Here is a 23,032-nt window from a genome sequence, read left to right on the forward strand (position 1 = left end):
CAGGCTGGCTTTAGAGGGGTTTTGGCCACTGTTCAGCTGGTCTTTGTTGGTCAGGTTGGTTTTAGCTTGGCAAGCTAGTCTTAGCTGGTTTTAGCTGGTCAGGCTGGTTTTAGAGGGGTTTTGGCCACTGTTTAGCTGGTCAAGCTGGTTTTAGTTGGTCAGGCTGGTTTTAGAGGGGTTTTGGTCACTGTTTAGCTGGTCTTAGTTGGTCAGGTTGGTCTTAGCTGGTTTTCTTAGCTGGTCATGCTGGTTTTAGAGGGGTTTTGGCCATTGTTTAGCTGGTCTTAGTTGGTCAGGTTGGTCTTAGCTGGTTTTAGCTGGTCAGGCTGGTTTTAGAGGGGTTTTGGCCACTGTTTAGCTGGTCTTTGTTGGTCAGGTTGGTCTTAGCTGGTTTTCTTAGCTGGTCATGCTGGTTTTAGAGGGGTTTTGGCCATTGTTTAGCTGGTCTTAGTTGGTCAGGTTGGTCTTAGCTGGTTTTAGCTGGTCAGGCTGGTTTTAGAGGGGTTTTGGCCACTGTTTAGCTGGTCTTTGTTGGTCAGGTTGGTCTTAGCTGGTTTTCTTAGCTGGTCATGCTGGTTTTAGAGGGGTTTTGGCTACTTTTTAGCTGGTCTTAGTTGGTCAGGTTGGTCTTAGCTGGTTTTCTTAGCTGGTCATGCTGGTTTTAGAGGGGTTTTGGCCACTGTTTAGCTGGTCAAGCTGGTTTTAGTTAGTAAGGCTGGTTTTAGAGGGGTTTTGGTCACTGTTTAGCTGGTCTTAGTTGGTCAGGTTGGTCTTAGCTGGTTTTCTTAGCTGGTCATGCTGGTTTTAGAGGGGCTTGAACAGGCTGGGAGACCAACTAAAATCAGCCTGACCAGCCTAGCCAGGTTGAGAGACCAGCTAAAACCAGCCTGGCCAGAATGGGAGACCAGCTAAAACCAGCTTGACCAGGCTGAGAGACCAACTAAAACCAGCCTGGTCAGACTGAGAGACCAGCTTGACCAGCCTGGCCAGGATTGGGAGACCAGGTAAAACCAGCTTGACCAGGCTGAGAGACCAACTAAAACCAGCCTGGCCAGATTGAGAGACCAGCTTAACCAGTCTGGCCAGACTAAATCCAGCAACTTCCTGCTAAAACCAGCTAAGACCAGCCAACCAGCTTTAGCTGTTTTAGCTGTTTTGTTTTAAGCAGGGGAATTAGCATGCTGCTAACAGTTTTACCCCAGGCTAACATGACTTAGCTGGTGTGAACATATTGCTAGCATGATTTTGTCATGATTAACTGGTTGCATTGCATTGAAGGTCCACATTTGATCAGTTTTTGCTTTCCCACAAACTTTTGCGATGCTAGCACTAGCATACTTCCCTACGTTAGCTACTGGAGGACCAGTTTTTGTCTGTTTAGCTTTTAAGTTTCTGCCGCTCACCTGTGCGATCTCCAAAGTTAACACTCCTTCAGAGAAATCCAGTTTTTCGTCGACCTTCACCTCCCGTCCATCTTTATACCACAACGCCGTCGAGTCTTTCTTCATGTTACCAACCTACAGCACAGATTAGCACATGATTATTGAAGAATCAGAGAGCTGAATGAGTGTCTGTGAGTGTTGGAGTGTAGAGAGACGTCAGCTCACCTTACACTTCAGTCTGACGCAGCATTCAGGTGTCACTTCATAACCAAGATACTCCACAAAGTGTGGACCTGACAGAGTGTAAACAGACTGATTAGCATACAGACACAGTCTCTGCAATGGCGCTAACATACACATAGATTTTTTCTTTGTTTTGGTTTTGTTATGTATATAGCACATCCTAAAGGTGCTCTGTTGGATTGAGATCTGGTGACAGTGGAGGTCATTTGAGTACAGTGAACTCATTGTCATGTTCTAGAAACCAGTCTGAGATGATTTACACTTTATGACATGGTGCGTTATCCTGCTGGAAGTGGCCATCAGAAGATGGAGACACTGTGCTCATAAAGGGATGGACATGGTCAGCAACAATACTCAAATAGGCTGTGGCGCTGACACAATGATCAATTGGTACTAATGGACCCAAAGTGTGCCAAGAAAATCTCCCCCACACCATTACACCACCACCAGCAGCCTGAACTGCTGATACGAAGTAGGATGGATCCACGCTTTCATGTTGTTAATAACAAATTCTGACCCGACCATCAGAATGTGTCAGCAGAAATGGAGACTCATCAGAGCAGGCAACGTTTCTCCAATCTTCTATTGTCCAGTTTTGGTGAGTCTGTGTGAATTGTAGCCTCAGTTTCCTGTTCTTAGCTGACAGGAGCGGCACCCGGTGTGCTCTTCTGCTGCTGTAGCCCATCCGCCTCAAGGTTGGACGTGTTGTGTGTTTAGAGATGCTCTTCTGCAGAGCTCGGTTGTGCTTATTTGAGTTACTCTTGCCTTTTTGTAACCAGTCTGGCCATTCTCCTCTGACCTCTGGCATCAACAAGGCATTTGCGCCCACAGAACTGCCGCTCACTGGACATTTTCTCTCTTTCAGACCATTCTCTGTAAACCCTAGAGATGGTTGTGCGTGAAAATCCCAGTAGATCAGCAGTTTCTGAAATACTCAGACCAGCCCGTCTGACACCAACAAACACCTTTTCTTCCTATTCTGATGCTCGCTTTGAACTGCAGCAGATCGACATGCCCAAATGCATTGAGTTGCTGCCATGTGATTGGCTGATTAGAAATTCACATTGACGAACAATTGGACAGGTGTACCTAATAAAGTGGCCGGTGAGTGTATATTTTTTTTTATTTAAAAAATGATCATGTGAGACCACTCAAACAGTAAACTAATGTGAACTTAGACTGTTTATATGACTTTTTTATGCACACATAATATTTTAGTGCATACACTATACTCATACCTTGCTTTCTATGCCATTCTTTCCTCTGAAACTCTGATTCCTTCTGCAACTGCTTAAACACTGAAAGAAACAAGAAAACATCCCTGATACACACTCTGTAAATCAGATGCATGTGCTGTATGTAGGAAATCCATTCATTTTCAGACGTACCATCTCCGATTAGCACTAGACTGGACTGGTTGGTGGCTTTTCCGTCTTGAAGCTGGAAAGTGAACGTGCCCTCGTCCTCTTTGCCCAGAGACTCCATGAACATCTCAATGATGCCAGTGTTTTTGTCAAAGTTCATCTTGTATTTCTACAACACACCGGAGTAGTTTAGTTTAAAATGTATTATTATTACCTTTGATGCGATTCATTCTGATATGTGAGGTGTGAGGTTTACCGTGTAGTGCTTTGAAATGTACATTTTTTTTATTCAATGTTTGATATAATTTCAACTGAAACGTGGAAGAGAGGGCGGGGCACATCAGATACTAGAGAGCATTTGATTGGTCAGGAGATTTGATGAGAAACTGAAGTATGAGAGGACGTCAAACAAATCGTTGATCTATTCAGGCGGAAATTGACAAACTGCAAGCTTTGGATGTTTATATCAGGTTTATATCTTCTAAATGCACCTTTTGTCAATGTTCTTGGAGCACACTAGCTTATAGATATCCTTAAGATTAACATACTTTAATTTCAACCAAACACCAAATACAAATAGAAAAATAAATAATCTACACTCTAAAAAATATTGTTTAGACAAAACAAAAAAAATGTACGCAACAGTTTGCATTAATATGTTCGTTACAACAACATCTAACAAAATGAGGTTCAGACAGCAAACTTTATTATGTTAGCCAAATCTTTTCCTCCTCAATCAAAGGCACTTTTACATAGCAGAAAGCTCAAATTTTTAGGTCGAGTACTCAAAAAAAAAAAGTTGTTTCAATTAGTTTTTTTAATTAAAATTGAAAACAAATCCAGTGTAATGTGCTTAATTACATGCATGTTTTCACGTTTAGAACCTCAAATAAATTAAGTAGCTAAGAGATACATTTAACAACAACATTTTTGGTTTCCGCGAATTTTTTATTTGTATTAAACTACAGGTTTTCATTGTTTTACAAAACAAAAACATGTACTGTACCATATTATCAGTATAAAAAAAATAACAAAAAACATCAATGTGTGGACTTAAAAATACAAAACAACTCCATTAGTGTGGAAAAACTGAGTTATCAACCCAATTTCTCTGGGTTGCTACAAGATAAATATAAGATATATTTACCTTTAAATTAGCCGCATTTTTAAATTGATGTAATTTATTAATATATTTAAGTTTTGAAAACTTAATAAATATTCTGCCAACTTAAAAGTTTTAATCTAATCAGCATTTTAGAATTTTTAAGTTACAATAATGTTTTAAATTATGCAGTGGTAACAGACCTCTTGAGTTATTTTTTAGAGCGTAATAAATAAACAAACTAAATACAAACATTTATGACGATTTGTAGAACATCTAATTGACCTTAAGCTCAAAATAATAATTCAAAGGGGTGAGTACTGTCTCTTAGTATTATTTTTATGTGTCCTAGTGTTATTTGCAGTCAGTAGCGTGTGTAATATTTGGTGTGGCTGTGTTCATCTGACCTCTCCCTGCGAGATCATGTTGTCATTGAACACGTATTCAACTTTTGCGTTGGCAGAGATTTTGGCCGCCTGTAGCCAGAAGCGAACTCTGCCTTTCTCCAGCAGCTCCACGGCCAGCTCCGTCTTCAGAGGGATGACTGGAGGAGAAACCAAAGTGCATTGCACATAAAAAAACAACTAATAAATGAAATATACTCTTAATAATAATTATAATCTCTTTGGGAGAAACTATTTAGCCATTTTAAACATCATGTAAAATATATAAATATATTTTCCAGTTGTCTAAATATACATTTAAAAAATAAGCTAATAGGGTATATGACGAAGCATGCTAATGGGACTTTTAATTTGCCAGTAACCTGGGTTAAGCACTTCCGGCGAACTGTATGCCAATGCAAAAAACCAGCACGTTTAAGGTCTGTTTTCTTTAAAAATCAGCGATCTCCACTGGCTGAGTGAAATCCGATATAAAGTGGGTCTCAGATTGTACAAGAAGCACTGCATTAAATGACATTTCCCCCCGCCATGTCTTTATAATATGAGCATTTATTTTACCCCAGTATATTCAATAGAGCTTCATTGTTAGCCTGCCGATTCTGATGGGCGCATGCAAGTAAACGGCTTTTTGTCTCGTTTTATGCTCGAGAAACTAAATGAATGCCAAAGTTTATTTAACTAAATGTTTTTTAATGACATTACAACATCGATGCTGTAAAAGGAACCATATAAAATGGAAAAAAGTTCACAATAACAGGTCATCAGAAGTGTATCAGTATGGGAAAAACACTAGCTTGGCATATACCCTATTTCTCAAATGATTAGTTTGAGAAGATATTTCAAATAAATTTCAATAATCTGCCAGTCTAAGGGTTTTCATTTGGGAAAACTCTTGTATTTTTAAAAATAAAGGGTGTTTTTTTTTTATATCACAGTTCACATTATTGTTGCAATTGAAATATAGCGTGAATAGGTAAATATTCAACTATCTGCCATGTTGAGAGGGGTCTGGATGCAGACATGGTGCAGTGCAATCTGGCCTGCATCTAATGCTTTTTAATGGGCTCACCTAACCCCACACCACCCCTAACTCTACCCATCACAGTGACGTCACTTGCTCCATTTGAGTGCATTGTGTCTGACACTGCATTGCTGAGTAATGCAATCTCAGCTTGCATCATAAAGGCTGCATCCAGATACTATTGGCCATGTTTGGAGTTTTTTAAAACACATTTTAAATTAAATTTTGTCTTTCTGAATAGAATAATCTTCCAAAACCAGGGAAATATTTTCCATAAGAATCTTCACTTCAGTCGTCCAGAAAAAGTGAGCCACTTTTGGGACTTTTTATTAACGTAAAAGCTACTGAGTTCAATAATATTATCATTCAGTTCATTCATTCATTTTCTTTTCAGTTTAGTCCCTTAATTATCTGGGGTCACCACAGCGGAATGAACCGCCAACTTATCCAGCATATGTTTTATGCAGCCCTTCCAGCCACAACCCAACACCAAGAAACACCCATACACTCTCATTCACACACATACACTACGGCAAACTTAGCTTGCCCAATTCCCCTATAGCGCATGTCTTAGGACTGTGGGGGAAACCAAAGCACCCGGAGGAAACCCATGCGAACACAGGGAGAACATGCAAACTCCACACTGAAACTCCTGACCCAGCCGAGGCTCGAACCAGTGACCTTCTTGCTGTGAGGCGATCATACTACCCACTTTGCCACCGTGCCGCCCATATTATTAATTCATTCATTCATTTTCTTTTCAGCTTAGTCCCTTTATTAATCAGGGGTCGCCACAGCGGTATGAACCACCAACTTATCCAGCATATGTTTTACACAGCTGATTGCTTTCCAGCCGCAACCCAGCGCTAGAAAATACCCATACACTCTTGCATTCACACACACACACTATGGCCAATTTAGCGCTACCCACTATGCTGCCCCTATTATTCAGTTTTAAATTATTTAGAAAAATAATAATTTGCTTGAACCACTGTTGTCCAATCACTTGCCTAATTAACCTAATTACCCTATAGTTAAGCCTTTAAATTGCACGTTAAGCTGAACACTAGTATCTTATCATTTTTTAAATGTTTAAAAATCTTCTTTCTTTTGAACAGCCCTATTTGAAAAAAACAATACACTTTATATTTATTATATTCATAATTTTATCTTCAGCTGTATATACTGTACACATTAGTCAAGTGCAAGCCAGATAGCAGCAGAATGGCAGTAGTATAAAAACAGGTATAACTCTGACCATATAGCAGCTGCATCCAGTTATTTGATATTACTCAGTACTTAAATGGATACTGTAAACCAGGGGTCACCAACATGGTGCACCAGGTAGCCCTTGAGGATCTCATGTGTTGCCAGAAGGCCTGTTATAAAAATAGCTCACCATAGTGCCACTTGCCAGTAAGCTTCATCTTATATCGAAGTAATCATTAAAAAATATAAATATTTGCAGAGATGTATAATAATAAAGTGTTGCACATTGATACATTAAATACAGGGTATTTCCTACCCTGTTAAATCGTTGTTGATAACTTTTGTAAGAATCATTTACATGATCAGTGTCTTCACATGGATGAATATCATTTATTATTACCAAAAACATAAAGTATAATTACAAGTAAATTGAGCAAATTTGTTATTTGACAAGTGTCTATCAAACTGGAAGCCCTCCACATTAATCAGTACCCAAGAAGTAGCTCTCAGTTTCATAAAGGTTGGTGACCCCTGCTGTAAACTAAACAACAACAACAACAACAAAACTCACTGGGGAATTTGTGGTCGTGGCTGACCTTCAGCAGTTCTTTCAGAGCTGTTAAGAGCAGATCAAGTGAGCAGAATCAATAACTTGAGCACACTTATAAATACAAAAACAAAAAAGCAGAAAACAGATAATCCGACCTTCTTCAGAGAACGTGTAGCTGGCAGACGCTCCATCAGTGTGTGTCACGAAACAAGAGTAGATGCCCAGATCCTCCTCTGAAGGAGAGTTAAAGATGGCTTTGGACCTGCAGACCAGCATTGAAGACTTATTACAAGATGACTTTTGTAATTAAAGCTCTGTAAATGTGGCTTGACTTGGGCTGCGATTACCAAAAGCATCTAAAGCCTAAGTAGATGGTCAAAATGATTGTGCGACTGGTCGTAACGTTATAGCCTGTTGGCGAAAAGCATCATAACTCAACTAGCACTTGAGATTGTTGCAGGTCATCGTAAGTGTTGTGATTATCAGCGACCTAGTGGCTGCAGATCGCTAACAGACTACAAATCTGCCATTTATGGACTACAAAATCCAGTCATGCACCACACACACACACACAACCAGTTCCTGATCATGACTGATTGCATACACACAGTCGGAGGATTGACATAGACTGATTACAAGGACTATAAAGACAGCACATTAGGATGCATTTTCCTTGCCTTGCTTTGCTTTGTTTTTGACCCTCGCCTTGTTTGTTTGTTTATGTTGTCTGCTGCCTGCCTTATGAACATTCGCCTGCATATTGACCTCTACTCTGTATTGCCCTTATACATCTGTTTTGACTGTTGCTTACCTGACCATTCTGTTTAATAAACCTGCATTTGGATCCGCACCTCTTCAGCGTCCCACTTCACGTTACAGTAAGAGTTGTGAGTTATGAGGACAGTCGGCAGATTACTGTAACTTTATTCAAGTGCAGTGAGTTCCATACTGAAACTAGTCTTCGGGCTAATTTGGGAATGTTCATCTCCTTGGGGAACGTTGATTAATGTACACTGAAATAAACAAAACAAAAAAGCAAACACATACTTACTTGCTACCCTTGGTTTCTAAGGTCATGCGTTCAGGTTCTGTCATTTCCTCGTAATTCTTGGACCAGACAAATTTGGAGTCGCCGGTAAGGTTGGAGCACTCGAAATTCAGTGAAATGACACCTTCATCATCGACATTCACCACTATTTCAGCAGTGCCTGTGGGAAAACACAGCGTTCGTTAGCTTGTTGATTAATGACTAAAGCATTACGACGCGTTACTTGTCAATACAACACAGCAGTAATAACTTTATGAATATCTTTACATGCAAGATTGATGATATCAGAGATAAAAAAGCACCATCAATCTGTCTTCTACAGTGTCGTCCCAATTAGAGCACTGTAGATTGTTAATTATGAAAAAAATGTCAGACTTTCTCAGCAGCAGTAGACGAAGAACTGTCTAAATTTGTAAACTCCTCCAAATCAACGTCTATACGTGTTATTTCTCAAGTTTTTTTCCTTTACTGTACTGTGCCAAAAGGAAGCCCTATGTTAACAGTGTCCAGGAGAACCAAAATATAAGAATTATTTTGGAATCAGATTTTGACCCCCAGAATTGGAATTGGATCTGATTGTTAAGTTGCTAAAGATTCCCATCCCTAGCTCCTATAGAGGTTATCTGCAGTAGTAATTTCAGAAGGATTTGAGAAACACAAAATCGTTCGTATGTGTTAAGTAAGAAAAGGAAGCCCTATGTTAACAGTGTCCAGAAGCACCGTCGAACTCTCTGAGCTCGGAGGCACCTGGGATGGACCATCACACAGTGGAAACATGTACTGTGGTCAGATGATCAAGTAATTTCAATTGGTGAAGTCTTCCGCTATCACCACCGGCTTGCTCGGTGTTTGTATATAAAAATTTAACAATTAATTAATAAATCAAGAAATCAAGCTCAAAATCAGGATTCCAAAACATGTGAAATCGAACAGCTCTACATTTTACTAGTCGCTGGTAAAAATGCCAGAACTAATTTTGTTTTAATTTAAAAACACTCTACACACTAATACCCTGAATATGCATCTATTAGGTTGCTTTTAATTTCACATTTCATCTGCAGCAGCTGTTTTGAAGTACGCCAAAAATGTTATTGTAGAAATGAATGTTTAGTACCTGGTTTAGTCACTGCCTCAACCGGTTCTGTAGGATCTGATGCTTTTCCAACACCAGCCTTATTCTGAGCACGAACGCGGAAAACATACGACTCGCCCCCCTTCAGATCATTGACCTAGAACATTAAAGAGTAACAGCATTTAGGGATGTAGAAATAGCTCATACTTTATAATAACTACTAATGAACAGTTAATAGCTTAACAACATGCTGGTAGTTAATAAACCAGCAGTTAATAGCATGAATTGTGATCTAAACTAGAGTGTTATCCAAATTTTCAATGTCAGTTCTTTCCTGAATTTGAGTTTTTTTTTTTGAACACATGCTCAACCCTTATATGCAATAAATACATTCAAGCCGTATATGCACACAAACCTTGAAGAATGCCTTGTCGGTAGCTTTCTCGTTGACTCCTCTCCACATTTCAAAGTCAGCTTCGGCCTCCTTGATGTCAATGTAATATCCATTCACTGCGTCACGACCCTGGTAAACCGGAGGCTTCCAGAGCAGCACCAGAGAGTTTTTACGCACCTCCTGAACCTGGAGGTCATGTGGTGGTCCTGAACACAGGGATTCAGTTAGGTGTGGGACGTTTTGGAATCTGATTGTGACCCCCAGATAGTGTAGATCGTTAATTAATGAATAAATTTTAAACTTTCTCAGCAGTAGGAGAGGAAGAACTGTCTAAATTGGTAAACTCCTCCAAATCAACAACGTCTATACGTCTTTGAGTCTGTTTTTTCTCAAGGTTTTTTTATCCCTTTACTGTACTGTGCCAAAAGGAAGCCCTATGTTAACAGTGTCCAGGAGAACCAAAATATAACAATCGTTTTGAAATCAGATTGTGACCCCCAGAATTGGATCTGATTGTTGCCAAAGATTCCAACCCCTAATGACTAAAACATTAGCAAGTGTTCCTTGTCATTGCAACACAGCAGTAATGACTTTATGAATATCTACACATGCAGGATGGATGATATCAGAGATAAAATAAGCACCATCAGTCTGTCTCTTACAGTGTCATGCCAATTAGAGCACTGTAGATTGTTAATTAATGAATATATTTTAAACTTTCTCAGCAGTAGGAGAGGAAGAACTGTAAATTGGTGAACTCCTCCAAATCAACAACGTCTATACGTCTATGAGCCTGTTTTTTTCTCAAGGTTATTCTTCTTTACTGTAATGTGCCAAAAGGAAGCCCTATGTTAACAGTGTCCAGAAGAACCAAAATATAAGTTAAGAATTGTTTTGGAATCAGATAGTGACCCCCAGAATTGAAATTGGATCTGATTGTGAAGTTGCTAAAGATTCCCACCCCTAACTCCTATATATGTTGTGAGCGGTAGTAATTTCTGAAGGATTTGGCTTTGGGATGGCTTTGGCACACACCCCAGACTCCCAGGTAATAATGTTATTGTCTGCTCAATGTCATTGCAATGCAAATGTTTCCTAATGTAGATTTATTGATATTTTTCAAGTTGGTTTGTGCCTACCCGGTACAGCAATCGTCCACTCTTCACACTTGAATGTCTCACTGGGAAGAGACGGGATGCCCACACCGGCCATGTTGGCAGCTCGAACCTGGAACTGGTACAGCATGTTTTCCTTCAGCTCTGAAACCTAAAGACAAAGAAAAGGCTGGAGATTATTTTGCACTGATATTACCAAGTAGTTGACCAATATGATTCGTATGATGTACTTGGGACAACAACTTGTTATTACTTAAATTGTCCTACTCACTCTGTAGGCTCTCTCACTGATAGCCTTAATATTGGCCTCGTGCCATTTTCCCGGTACACCACCAGTGACTTCACGATAGTCAACAAAGTAACCAGTGATGTCGGCTCCGCCGATGAAAGTGGGTTGTTTCCAGGCCAGAACCATTGAATCCCGCACACATTCCAGCACAGAGATGCCATAGGGTGGAGCAGGTGAAGCTGGCATAATAAAACATTACAGTTAGCATTTACAGTAAAAGGACAGTATTGGTTGTCTTACTGTGAACCAGCGATTGTGAAGGTAAATATCAGGCTGGCACTGCAAGCCCAGGGAGAGTTTTGTATAGTAAGGAGGGTGTCCAGCATATTGCCAGTTGTGCCTGGTGGCGTAAAAGAAGCCAAAGAGAAACCCTGAATGCATTTGTGTAGATGGTGATGTTATTTGAGGGACTAAAAAAGTGTGCAGCTGAGAAGACTTACCATATATTCAAAAGACGTTCCATTAAAAAAAACAGGATAAACCAGCAATAAACCATTAGAAATTGGTTTTAGCTGAATTTTCCAGTGGGATTCACAGGGTTAAAGGCTCATTGCAAATATGTGATTCAGCCTGCATCTTTATGAAATCATAACACTGTACTTAATTATATGTTTTTCTGCAGTTTGTAGACCACCAGGGGCAGTATGACGTCACCAGCTTTTGTTACTAATCAAGGACATATTAGGACATATTACTAACAAATAAAGGATTATTTGTAGTCTTGAACACCTTGATTAATTGGATTAGGTGTGATTTTATAATGTTTAGAGCTAAACTATGCAGACCTGCGGCCCTCCAGGAATCGAGTTTGAGACCTATGGTCCCTAATCTGTTTATTACCAAGGACAGGACAATTTTGCCATGGCCCGGGGGCAAAGGTGGGGTGGAGGGTCTACAGATATTGGCGACCATCAACAGTATTCTCAGAGGATGACAAGCTGACAAAACATTGCTGCAACTCTGATACAAGTTTTACTTATGAAGAAAATTAAAGCACTGCAGTGTTTGGGTGTTCTGTGTTTGTCTGAGATAATTAGTCTACCGAAATGTGCTTAATCTATACAAGCTAAAGCTGATTGGTCAGTTCTTGTCAGGGGACACACGGTACGCTTGTGGCATTCTGAAAAATTTTGATGTTTTCAACTGGGGGCACCTGGAAGGCGTGAGCGAAACGCTCTTAATATGCGTGTACAAGTTTTTTTATCACCTTTGCAAAGAAACTTTCCAAAGACATTGTTTCTTACTCATTTTGCTAGCTTGTGGGTAAAACTTTGGTGCCGGTGACGGTGATTCAACCAAGAGAATACAATCATTTTTCAAAATAAAAGACTTTTTAAAATAAAAGATCCTTCAGACTCAGATAATAAATGAAACAGAAATACTTCGTGATTTCTTGTGCGGCCCGGGGGGTGGGGACCACTGCTCTAGTATATTTGTCATCCGAAACATACAACAAAATGTTGTGACCTATTTCCCATTTACAAATATGTATACAGCACCCTCTAGTGGTTTTGTCATCTGAAATGTACAACAAACGCACTCTAAATAATATATATTTGAGATTTGCAAAAATGTAGACAGCGCCTTCTAGTGGATTTGTTCGTTGAAGTGTAAAACGAAATGTACCCTGTGTAATGTATTTTACGTTTCGCAAAAATGTAGGCTGAGACACATTTCCAGTGAGCCTGTGCTGATTTTTGCAGTCTTACCTGTGAGGCCAAATATCGTATAACTGAGGCTATTAAAACAACTGCAATATGCTATTTTAATGAGAGAGGTCTAGTCCCCCCTTGTGGAAAAGAAGAGCACTTAATTAAACTAAATGAGCACTTAAAATTGATAAAGTATATTTGAAAACATTTTATTGCAGATAATTTATTAATGAAATAAATGGTAATAAAAGCCATGTGGTAATAGATAATGGTAATAAAAAAAGTGCACTTAAACAGAAATATATTCATGTTTTTATTATAAACTTTTAACACTTTTTTTTTTTAAGTGAGGAACCATTTACAGTATGGTAACTTGCATTGATATCATAACTTGAAAAAACCCCGGAAGGTTACTCTAGACTTTTATGACATATCGATTTTCTTATATATATATATTTGTTTTATAAATTTATTTTTTTTCAGTCATAAAACTCTTGCCCCAGAGTAACCTTCCAGTCTTTTTCCAATGGGTTTTTTTTAATCAGTGACTTATGAATGGTTAAAAGTGTACTTTGTAATTAACATTTAATCACATTTTAAATCACAGTTTTAATAACATTTTAATTGATCAGTTTTAAGTGCAGCATATTTAATAACACATTTAAATTGATTATTTACAACTTTTTTACAAGTGCATTATTTACAAATATGTTGTTGTAAATAAAAATGCAATAAAACATTTAACTTAAATTTGAATATTTCTGAAAAAATGTGATAATAAATATACATTAAAAGACAATTAGCAGGTGAAAAAGCATTCTAGTTAGTTCAGCTACACAAAAAAAAAAATTAATCTACCTAATATTAGATGAATCAACACAAGTCTTGAAGTTTTTTTGGGGGACAACTTGGGACAAATAGTTTTGTGTTCAATTCACCTAAACTTGTAAAACATTGAGTAAACTTAATCAATTTGTGTTGCGATAACATGAAGGAATTGTGAGGAACTGTATCCAATATAATATATGTATATATATATATATATATATATATATATATATATATATATATATATATATATATATATATATATATATATATAATCTTTTTTTTATATAATTGAGTGCAATTAGATTTTGTGTACACTTAAACTCTGTTTGATCAATGTACTTCTTTTCCACAAGGGTCAGCTTGGCAGATTCACAATAATGAGCAGATAAATGATGAATAAATGAACTGGAGTGTTCAAAACAAAGAGAGATGGAGACTCAAAACGGATTAAAAATGAATGGGAGAAGGGTCAAATGGAGTCAGGCCCACTCGATGACGTTTTCCTCTGTCTCCATCGTCTCACCTGATCCTCTTCGTCCTTTCTTTCGCTCTCCCGTTTTCTCTCGCTCCACTGAGGACTTACGAGTATCTGCCAATTCTGCCGCCGACTGCTTTCGGGTGCAGTCTGGCTTTAACAATGCATTGCTAGACTGTGCAACCTGTTTTATTGTGGTTTGGGTTTCTGGAGCTTGCTGACTGGCCCTCTTGTCCAGTTTGCCCTCATCTAATAACACCACTTGGCCAGTGTTTTGCCCCCCTCCCTCAACCCCGTGACTATCATCATCATTATTATTAGCGAGGCGTGTTAGATTTGTGCCAACAGGGGAGTGAGACGCCACATGCCTGTCCACTCCGCAAGCGATGTGCTGGGTTAGTGGAGCCCTGTTACCCCCCAAGTCCAGACACACACCATGAAGAACACCGCCCCCTACAGGAGTTAGCGGAGAAAGCAGACAGAAAAAACATTAAACAGTCACATTCAAATCATCATAATGAAGACTTCAGTCTACTCAATGTCATCTCAGTAGAGATGGATGTGCATGCACGAGAAAAATCCACTTCTTTATTATTATATGCTTTATTATATGTTTTTTATTATTATTATATTCAAGTACTAAAAAGAAGCAATAAAAAACAAGCAATGAATAAAATGAGTGAGGAGACATGAAAAAAGAAAAAACATGCATGGATCATTTTAGAAAGAGGATGTGGTTATTTAGCATATGAGATGAATGCATTATTTTGTGTTGAACTTTTGAGACACAACATCACACTACAGTGTAACATTAAAGGAGACCTATTATGCTCCTTTTTACAAGCCTCTGATGTCCCTATATTGTGTGTGTGTGTGTGTGTGTGTGTGTGTGTGTGTGTGTGTGTGTGTGTGTGTGTGTGTGTGTAAATGTTCTATAACTGTGTGAAACTGCTGCTTTTAGGCTTGGATCTAAATGTGCTGTTTTGTTGACTGTCGCTTTAAATTCAAATGAGATCCTGTTCTTTTCAAAAGAGGGCGGAGCTACAAATGCCTGTGTGTCTGTGTCAATATAGTGGCAGATTTAAAAACAAGACTAAGGTAAAGATGGTCACTAGTGGGCAGGGATTCCCCCTCTGATGGCTTCATACAAAGCGAGAATGTCAATCAAAGTGTTTCTGCAGACTGAATATGAAATATTGAACTGTGTGGAGCATGTTATAAATTTTATGGCATTGCATGGAATGTATACAGTTTTCTCATGGCAGCTAAAAATCTCTCTATCAATAACATATTACTTATACTTTTGTTTTATGCGCAATATGAATGTAATATATACAGGTATATTCAATAATAATCATAATAAATAATTTAAAAAATAATGTGTTACTATTGCAATATTGTAGTATATTAAGAATAATAATAATAATAATATAATAATAATAACAACAATAATATAATAATAATAATAATAATAACAGTAATAATAATAATAACACAATAATAATAGTAATAACAATAATAATATTAATAATAATAATAATAATGGTCACACTTTACAATAAGGTTTCGTTGGTTAATGTTGATTAATGTACTGTATTTCCTAACATGAACTATGAAGTATTTATTATTCTTAGTTCCGCATTTACTTATGCCTTATTAAAATCCAAATCCATGCTTGTTAACATTAGTAAATGCACCGTGAGTTAACGAACTAACAATGAACAACTGTATTAAACATGAACAAATACTGTGATAAACGTATTGTTGATTGTTTGTTCATGTTAGTAAATCCATAAACTAACACTAATACAACCCTATTGTAAAGTGCTATAATTGTAATGTAATTAACCATATTTACTAACATGAACTATTATGTATTATTTATTAATCATAATTCAACTTTTACTTATGCCTTATTAAAATCTAAATTCATGCGTATTAACATTAGTTCATAATAATAATAATAATAATAAAAATATTAATAATCATAATGTAATTACAAATATCACATATAACATTTCCTGCAGTTTGCATAGTTATATTTCATATTTCAAATTTGAAGAAATGAATGTATTACATATTTAAAGTAGTTGACTTTAACCAACTTTTGCAAATTAAAAAATTCTTAATTTACTACATTATTCATGTGCAATAAAACAAACAGTTCAATAATCAAAAACGTGCTCCTGAATTAACCACTTTGTAAACGCTTTGTGTCATATATATTGCATTGTGTTTTAATGTGCGAAAAATATACCCTGTTTTAATCAGTAAGCTGTGCACAATAACAGTGTGTTTCATAAAGGATACAAGTGAGCATTGTGAAGCTGCCGTTGTTAAAGTCAGACATGCAGAAGGGATGCAGAAGCCTGAGGGAGTGGGCTGGGGGGGGAGATCAAATAAACGGGAGAGCGGGTGAGCTGGTTTGTAGTCACCACTACGTTGGATCTGCTTTGACCCAAATTAGAGGTCTACAAGTCCTGACCCCTGGGAGAAATGCAGGAGTTTGGTGGTTGTGGCCTGGACACTTTAGGACGTGTGAAATGCGTAAGTCGGGAACAGTGGTCAGAATTAAAAGTGAAAGTTGGAGCTGTAGTGTAAAAAAAAAACAAGTTAATTAACAGGTTCGGTATTTTGTGATTCGCTGATTTTTCCTGTTTATTTATGGTTATGCATTGAATTATGGGCTCTTGATCTGACTTTTAGTTAGTTAGTTAAGTAGTCTACATAGCACATTTTTTACAACACGTTGGCCAAAGTGCTGAACACAATCAAATACTAATTAAAATAGGTCCTACATCACATACGTTACAATTAAAACATAAGGCAAGTTTTGGGGCAATAACTGCAAAAGCCTGATCGCCACTTCACTTACACCGGGACCTTGGTACAGAAAGAATAAACTGATCAGAAGACCTTAGTGACCTACCAGGACTATATACACGTAGGAGGTCTGATAAGTAAGGTGGTGCCAGATCATTTAAAGATTTAAAAACAAAGATTAATCGTTTAAAATCAATCCGTGACCTAACAGGCAGCCAGCCGGAAAGAACTGGAAATATGTGCTCATACTTGCGAGTCCCTGTCAGAAGTCTCGGAGCTGCATTTTGTACTAATTCCAATCTATTCAGGGCATTTTAACAAATACCCACATATGGAGAACTGCAATAGTCATGTCTTCCTAAAATAAAAGCCTGGATCACCTTCTCAAGGTCATTAAAAGAGAGAAACGACTTCACTTTTGTCGTTCTGCATTTAACAAATGAATTTACTTGTTTGTTAAATTTCAGATCACTATCGAAATGAAACCCAAGCTTTCTAACAACAGGTTTTTGATGAGTTGAAAGCTCACTAATACCTAATAATCCCAGAGGGGCAGGATCCCCAAACCAGATCAGCACAGTATTTTCCTCATTGAAATGTAAAAAATTTGACGACAGCCAGGTCTTAACCTCGATTAGATAAGGGAGTCCAGGCCATTTTTATCATTATTTTTAAGAGGGACATAAATCTGAGAGTTGTCAGCGCAAAAATAATAAGCCACCCCATATTTATGAAAAATAGTTCCTAAAGGTAAAATACAGTTGAAGTCAGAATTATTCACCCCCCTTTGAATTGTTTTCTCTTTTTTAAATATTTCCCAAATGATGTTTCACAGGGCAAGGAAATTTTCACAGTATGTCTGATAATATTTTTTCTTCTGGAGAAAGTCTTATTTGTTTTATTTCGGCTAGAATAAAAGCAGTTTTTAATTTTTTAAACACCATTTTAAGGACAATATTATTAGCCCCTTTGGGCTATTTTTTTTTCCGATAGTCTACAGAACAAACCATCGTTATACAATAACTTGCCTAATTAGCCTAACCTGCCTAGTTAACCTAATTAACTTAGTTAAGCCTTTAAATGTAACTTTAAGCTGTATAGAAGTGTCTTGAATAATATCTAGTCAAATATTATTTACTGTCATCATGGCAAAGATAAAATAATTCTGTTATTAGAAATGGGTTATTAAAACTATTATAATTAGAAATGTGTTGAAAATATCTGCTCTCTGTTAAACAGAAAATGGGGAAGAAATAAACACGAGGGCTAATAATTCATGGGGGGCTAATAATTCTGACATCAAGCCGGGCTATATAGCACTGCAAACTATTAAAATGTCAATAAAAGTCACTTTTTTCCCAACTTTTCAAGGTTAAAAGTTGTTGCAAGAAAGATCAAGGCCGATAATGCAATTCAAAATCATAAATAAACAAGGAAAAATAAAAACATGAATCACAAAATATGGAAAACTGCTAATTTACAGATATAATGAACATATTCTAGTAATTGAATCTACGCAATGTTCACGAGGACTCACCGATAGCAGCTTTAACTACAATTGCTTCAGATTCCTGTGAGAATTCACTGATTCCTGCTGCATTGACCGCTCTTACTCTGAAAACATAGCTCTCGCCTGTGGTCAAGCCATGGCAGATAAACCTGCGTGAAAATATAAGGACAGATATTAATATATAACAACATACTATAAGTAGGGGATAATGTACATCCAGCCGGTTGTTCTCGCAGAATAAAGCCTTGTGAGCTGTTGTAAAAGACTGAAGGGCTGGATGAAATATCTGTCAGCATCTGTCATCTAAAATACATAACCATATAATAAATAAACCATATAAAATACATAATGTATTGCGTCTGCATCAGCAAACTATAAATATTATTGTAATCCAACACTCAATTTTTACAGGTAATGAAAAAGCATATCAGGTTTCATTCATTCATTTTCCTTCAGCTTAGTCCCTTTTTTTATAGGTTACCACAGTGGAATGAACCACCAAGTATTCCAACATATGTTTTACACAATCGATGCCCTTTCAGCTGCAACCCGGTACTGGGAGACACCCATACACTCTCGCATTCACACACTCATACGGCCAATTTAAGTCATTCAATTCCCCTACAGTGCATGTGTTTGCACCCCGAGGAAACCAACGCCAACACGGGGAGAACACGCAAACTCCACACAGAAATGGCAATTGGTCCAGCTGGGACTCGAACTAGTGACCTTCTTGCTGTGAGGCGACAGCGCTAACCACTGAGCCACGGTGATGCATTGATTTATAGTACATTCATGTGTTATTTTTAAATACCTTGTGGCTTTAACTGGTTTGTTGTTGCATGGCTCCCAAGTATTGCTCCCTGCGATGCTGCTCTCGATGTAGTAGCCCACCAGCTCTTTAGCGTCACGAGACGCTTCCCATGAAATCACCACAGATGTGTCTGTATTGCGGGTCGGCACCACGCGTCCAGGGGCTGATGGGATATCTGGAGGCAGGTAACAGAACAGCTATTACACTATTAGCCACTATGCTACTGTAGAATTTGTATCGTATTTATGCTGAACCAGTCTTTATCTGGATGCTGCAATGACTTTTCTTATGCAATATAATAGGAACAAAAGTCAGGGTACATAATAAGTGATATTAGCAAATGGCTAGCAGTCTCTAGCATGAATTATCATGTTGCTAGCATGTTTATAACATGTTTTAACAGAGTTCTAGCATTAATTAGCATGGGTCATTTGCTTTTGAGTGTTGATAGCACGTTTTAGCACATTATTAGCATGAATTAGCATTGGTAATTTTGTTTTTGTGTGAAGATAGCATGTTTTAGCACATTATTAGCATTAATTAGCATGATGTTGACATTTTAAAACATTTCTGCTGCATGTTTAGCACATTGCTGTCATGACAACATTTTGTTAGCATTTGCATCTAATATTTTATGATATGGCTAACATGGATAACCTGAATTAACATGTTTAGCATGGGTGGTAACATCGACTAACATTTAGCTAATACAAAATCACATACAAAAGCATGGCTAAATTTTTAACATGATGCTTCATTTCATGTTGCATTTTAGCACAAATTAGCATGGTGCTAACACATTTTAAAACATTGCTGCTGTGTAACTAGTACATGCCTAGTACACATTGCTAACATTAATAAGCATAGGTCTAGCTCATTTATACCAAGTTTAAGCATATTGGTTGTATGAATTAGCTTTTTATTAGCACGTTTCCAGCATGTTTAGCACATATTAAAGCATGTAGCAGCCCTACTTTGATCACATGGCTCACACGTTTTAATGTTGCTAACATTAATAAACATGTTGCTAGCCTGTTTGTAGGATGTTTTACCATATGGCCAAAATGTGTTAGCACATTGCTAACATTTATAAGCCTAGGTGTAGCTCTTTTCTACCAAGTTTAAGCATATTGGTTGTATGAATTAGCTTTTTATAAGCATGTTTCCAGCATGTTTAACCTGTTCTAATATGTAGCAGCCCAAGTTTGATCACATGACTTACATGTTTTGACATGTTGCTAACATAAATAAACATGTTGCTAGCCTGTTTATAGGATGTTTTACCGCATAGCCAAATAGTTTTAGCACATTGCTAATATTAATAAGCGTAGGTCTAGCTCATTTCTACCAAGTTTTAGCATATTGATTGTATAAATTAGCTTTTTATTAGCATGTTTCCAGCATGTTTAGCACATATTTTATCAATTAGCAGCCCTAGATTTATCACGTCTTACATGTGGTAACATGTTGCTAACAAAAATCAACATGTTGCTAGCCTGTTTGCAGGATGTTTTTAGCACATGGCCAAAATGTTTTAACACATCGCTAACATTAATAAGTACGGGTCTAGCTCATTTCTACCAAGTTTTACCATTTTGAATGTTACGTACTAGCTTTTTATTAGCACATATTCTAGCATGTAGCAGCCCTAGTTTTATTACATGGCTTACATGTTTTAACATGTTGCTAACATAAATAAACATGTTGCAAGCCTGTTTGTAGGAAGTTTTACGACATGGCCAAATTGTTTTAGCACATTGCTAACATTAATAAGTGTAGGTCTAGCCCATTTCTAGAAAGTTTTAGCATATTAAATTTATGAGTTAGCTTTTCATTAACACGTTTCCAGCATGTTTACCCCATTCAAGCGAGTAGCAGCCCTAGTTTTATCACATGGCTTACGTTTTAACGTGTTGCTAGCAGAGCCAGAGCAAGCTGAACTGGCCGACCAAGGTCGCCTCTATGGACACCCCGGCCCCGGTTGCTAGCATTAATAAACATGGGTCTAGCCCATATCTACCAAGTTTTAGCACATTGGCAGTGTGAATTAGCTTTTTATTAGCACATTTCCAGCATGTTTACCACACATTCTAGCATGTTGATGTTATAAATTGGCTAAATCTCGCCAACGTAAATCATCAAATGAGCTCTTCATGACAGAATCATACCCAATTTGTCTCCAACCGTTGTGGCGTCAGTGGGTTCTGATGGTTCTCCAACACCAGCAGAGTTGCAGCAGCGAACTCTGAAGCGGTAAGATTTGCCCTCGGCCAGATCAAAGAGAGCAAATCGTGGAGATTTCACTGGGATTTCAGTGTTCACTCGCTGCCAGCTGTCTGTGCCTGACACACACTACACAAACACACACACGCTTATCAAGACAAATTACCAGTAATGAGTTACTAATTACAGCAGTTACCCATCTGAAAAAAATAATACAGTAACTTATAGTAAGAGCTATAGTCTGAAGGTGGACTTTTCTGCTGAATCATCTGTTGAACTGCATCCCAATCACCACAAATACTGCAGAAGACCTACTGGAGCCCGCAAGGAGCCAAGATTCTCAAAGAAATCAGTCAAGTTTGGTGAAGGAAAAATCCTGGTTTGGGGTCACATTCAGTATGGGGGCGTGCGAGAGATCTGCAGAGTGGATGATCAACATCAACAGCCTGAGGTATCAAGACATTTGTGCTGCCCATTACATTACAAACCACAGCAGAGGGACAAGGACAATTATCCAGCAGGAAAGCACTCCTCATACAGGATTGGCCAGCCCAGTCACCAGACATAAACATTATTGAGCATGTCTGGGGTAAGATGAAGAAGGAGTCATTGAAGATGAACACAAAGAGTCTTGATGAGCTCTGGGAGTCCTGCAGGAACGCTTTCTTTGCCATTCCAGATGACTTTATTAATCAGTGATTTGAGTCATGTCAGAGATGTATGGATGCAGTCCTCCAAGCTCATGATGGAGTCAGACACAATATTCATTCTGTCTCCACTGCAGCAGGACTTTATATTCTATACTGGACATTATTTCTGTTCAGTGATGAGACTTTAGTCTAAGCAGAGTCAGACCTTACTGTCCTAATGAAATCAGTCAACATCAAGGCATGATCAGATTTTATTGTGCTCAAATAAGCGTCATCTAGAGGCCTTTGCCTTTCATATCAGCCACTTCTGATATCGAATGATCAACTAGAAGTCAACTTATTTGTTGTTCCTAAATCTTGGGTAGGCTACAAGACTTGTTAGGTAGTGTATATATATTTTATATATGTATATGTCATGATGAATTGAGTTTTGTCGTCTGACCTTCTCCACATAATACATGACTCCTTCATGTCCTTTTTCACCCGGCGGCTTCCAGCTCAACACCACATAGTTTTTGGTGGCTTCAATGACTGAGAGTTCTTGAGGTCTGCCAGGAACCACTCCCTCTGAATGAAACCAAGCACATCATTGGATATTAAAGCGATTGTTTCCTATGGATTTATTAATCATTATTACTGTTCAATGAATGCAAACTGTTGTAGTTTATTAAAAATGCAAACCCCTGCACATCAGCTGCACCTTCAGCAAACCTCCTAATTCCTGCAGCACGAGGACTTTATGATTGTTTATGAGCATCAAAAGTGACGGATCTGTTCGGCTAAATATCTGACTGCGTGTCACTGCATCCCAAACTACTAAAACAATATAACAATATAAAGAAATCTCCTCTGTGCTGAGCG

The 23,032-nt window shown here is 37.9% G+C and overlaps 1 protein-coding gene across 13 annotated transcripts in view; it reads right to left on the reverse strand.

Annotated features, from left to right (window-relative positions):
• Positions 1 to 23,032, reverse strand: part of myom1b (myomesin 1b) — a 68,295-nt gene that overhangs the window by 14,806 nt on the left and 30,457 nt on the right. For 8 of the 13 annotated variants that reach the window (XM_073907575.1, XM_073907578.1, XM_073907577.1 and 5 more), the window contains 16 exons: positions 22,614 to 22,738; positions 21,467 to 21,650; positions 19,299 to 19,473; positions 18,512 to 18,633; positions 11,176 to 11,372; positions 10,929 to 11,055; positions 9,811 to 9,995; positions 9,438 to 9,552; positions 8,327 to 8,483; positions 7,431 to 7,537; positions 7,297 to 7,341; positions 4,499 to 4,635; positions 3,014 to 3,158; positions 2,864 to 2,923; positions 1,608 to 1,675; positions 1,404 to 1,517 (listed from right to left, as the gene is read on the reverse strand). In XM_073907575.1, the coding sequence (XP_073763676.1) occupies positions 1,404 to 1,517; positions 1,608 to 1,675; positions 2,864 to 2,923; positions 3,014 to 3,158; positions 4,499 to 4,635; positions 7,297 to 7,341; positions 7,431 to 7,537; positions 8,327 to 8,483; positions 9,438 to 9,552; positions 9,811 to 9,995; positions 10,929 to 11,055; positions 11,176 to 11,372; positions 18,512 to 18,633; positions 19,299 to 19,473; positions 21,467 to 21,650; positions 22,614 to 22,738 (2,063 nt within the window). Of the gene's footprint in view, positions 1 to 1,403; positions 1,518 to 1,607; positions 1,676 to 2,863; positions 2,924 to 3,013; positions 3,159 to 4,498; positions 4,636 to 7,296; positions 7,342 to 7,430; positions 7,538 to 8,326; positions 8,484 to 9,437; positions 9,553 to 9,810; positions 9,996 to 10,928; positions 11,056 to 11,175; positions 11,373 to 14,586; positions 14,605 to 18,511; positions 18,634 to 19,298; positions 19,474 to 21,466; positions 21,651 to 22,613; positions 22,739 to 23,032 lie in introns of all 13 variants that reach the window. The other 5 variants (XM_009303642.4, XM_009303643.4, XM_017357146.3 and 2 more) reach the window with 1 other exon arrangement.

The sequence above is a fragment of the Danio rerio genome, chromosome 7, assembly GCF_049306965.1.
Source record: "Danio rerio strain Tuebingen ecotype United States chromosome 7, GRCz12tu, whole genome shotgun sequence".
In the NCBI taxonomy this organism is placed as follows: domain Eukaryota; kingdom Metazoa; phylum Chordata; class Actinopteri; order Cypriniformes; family Danionidae; genus Danio; species Danio rerio.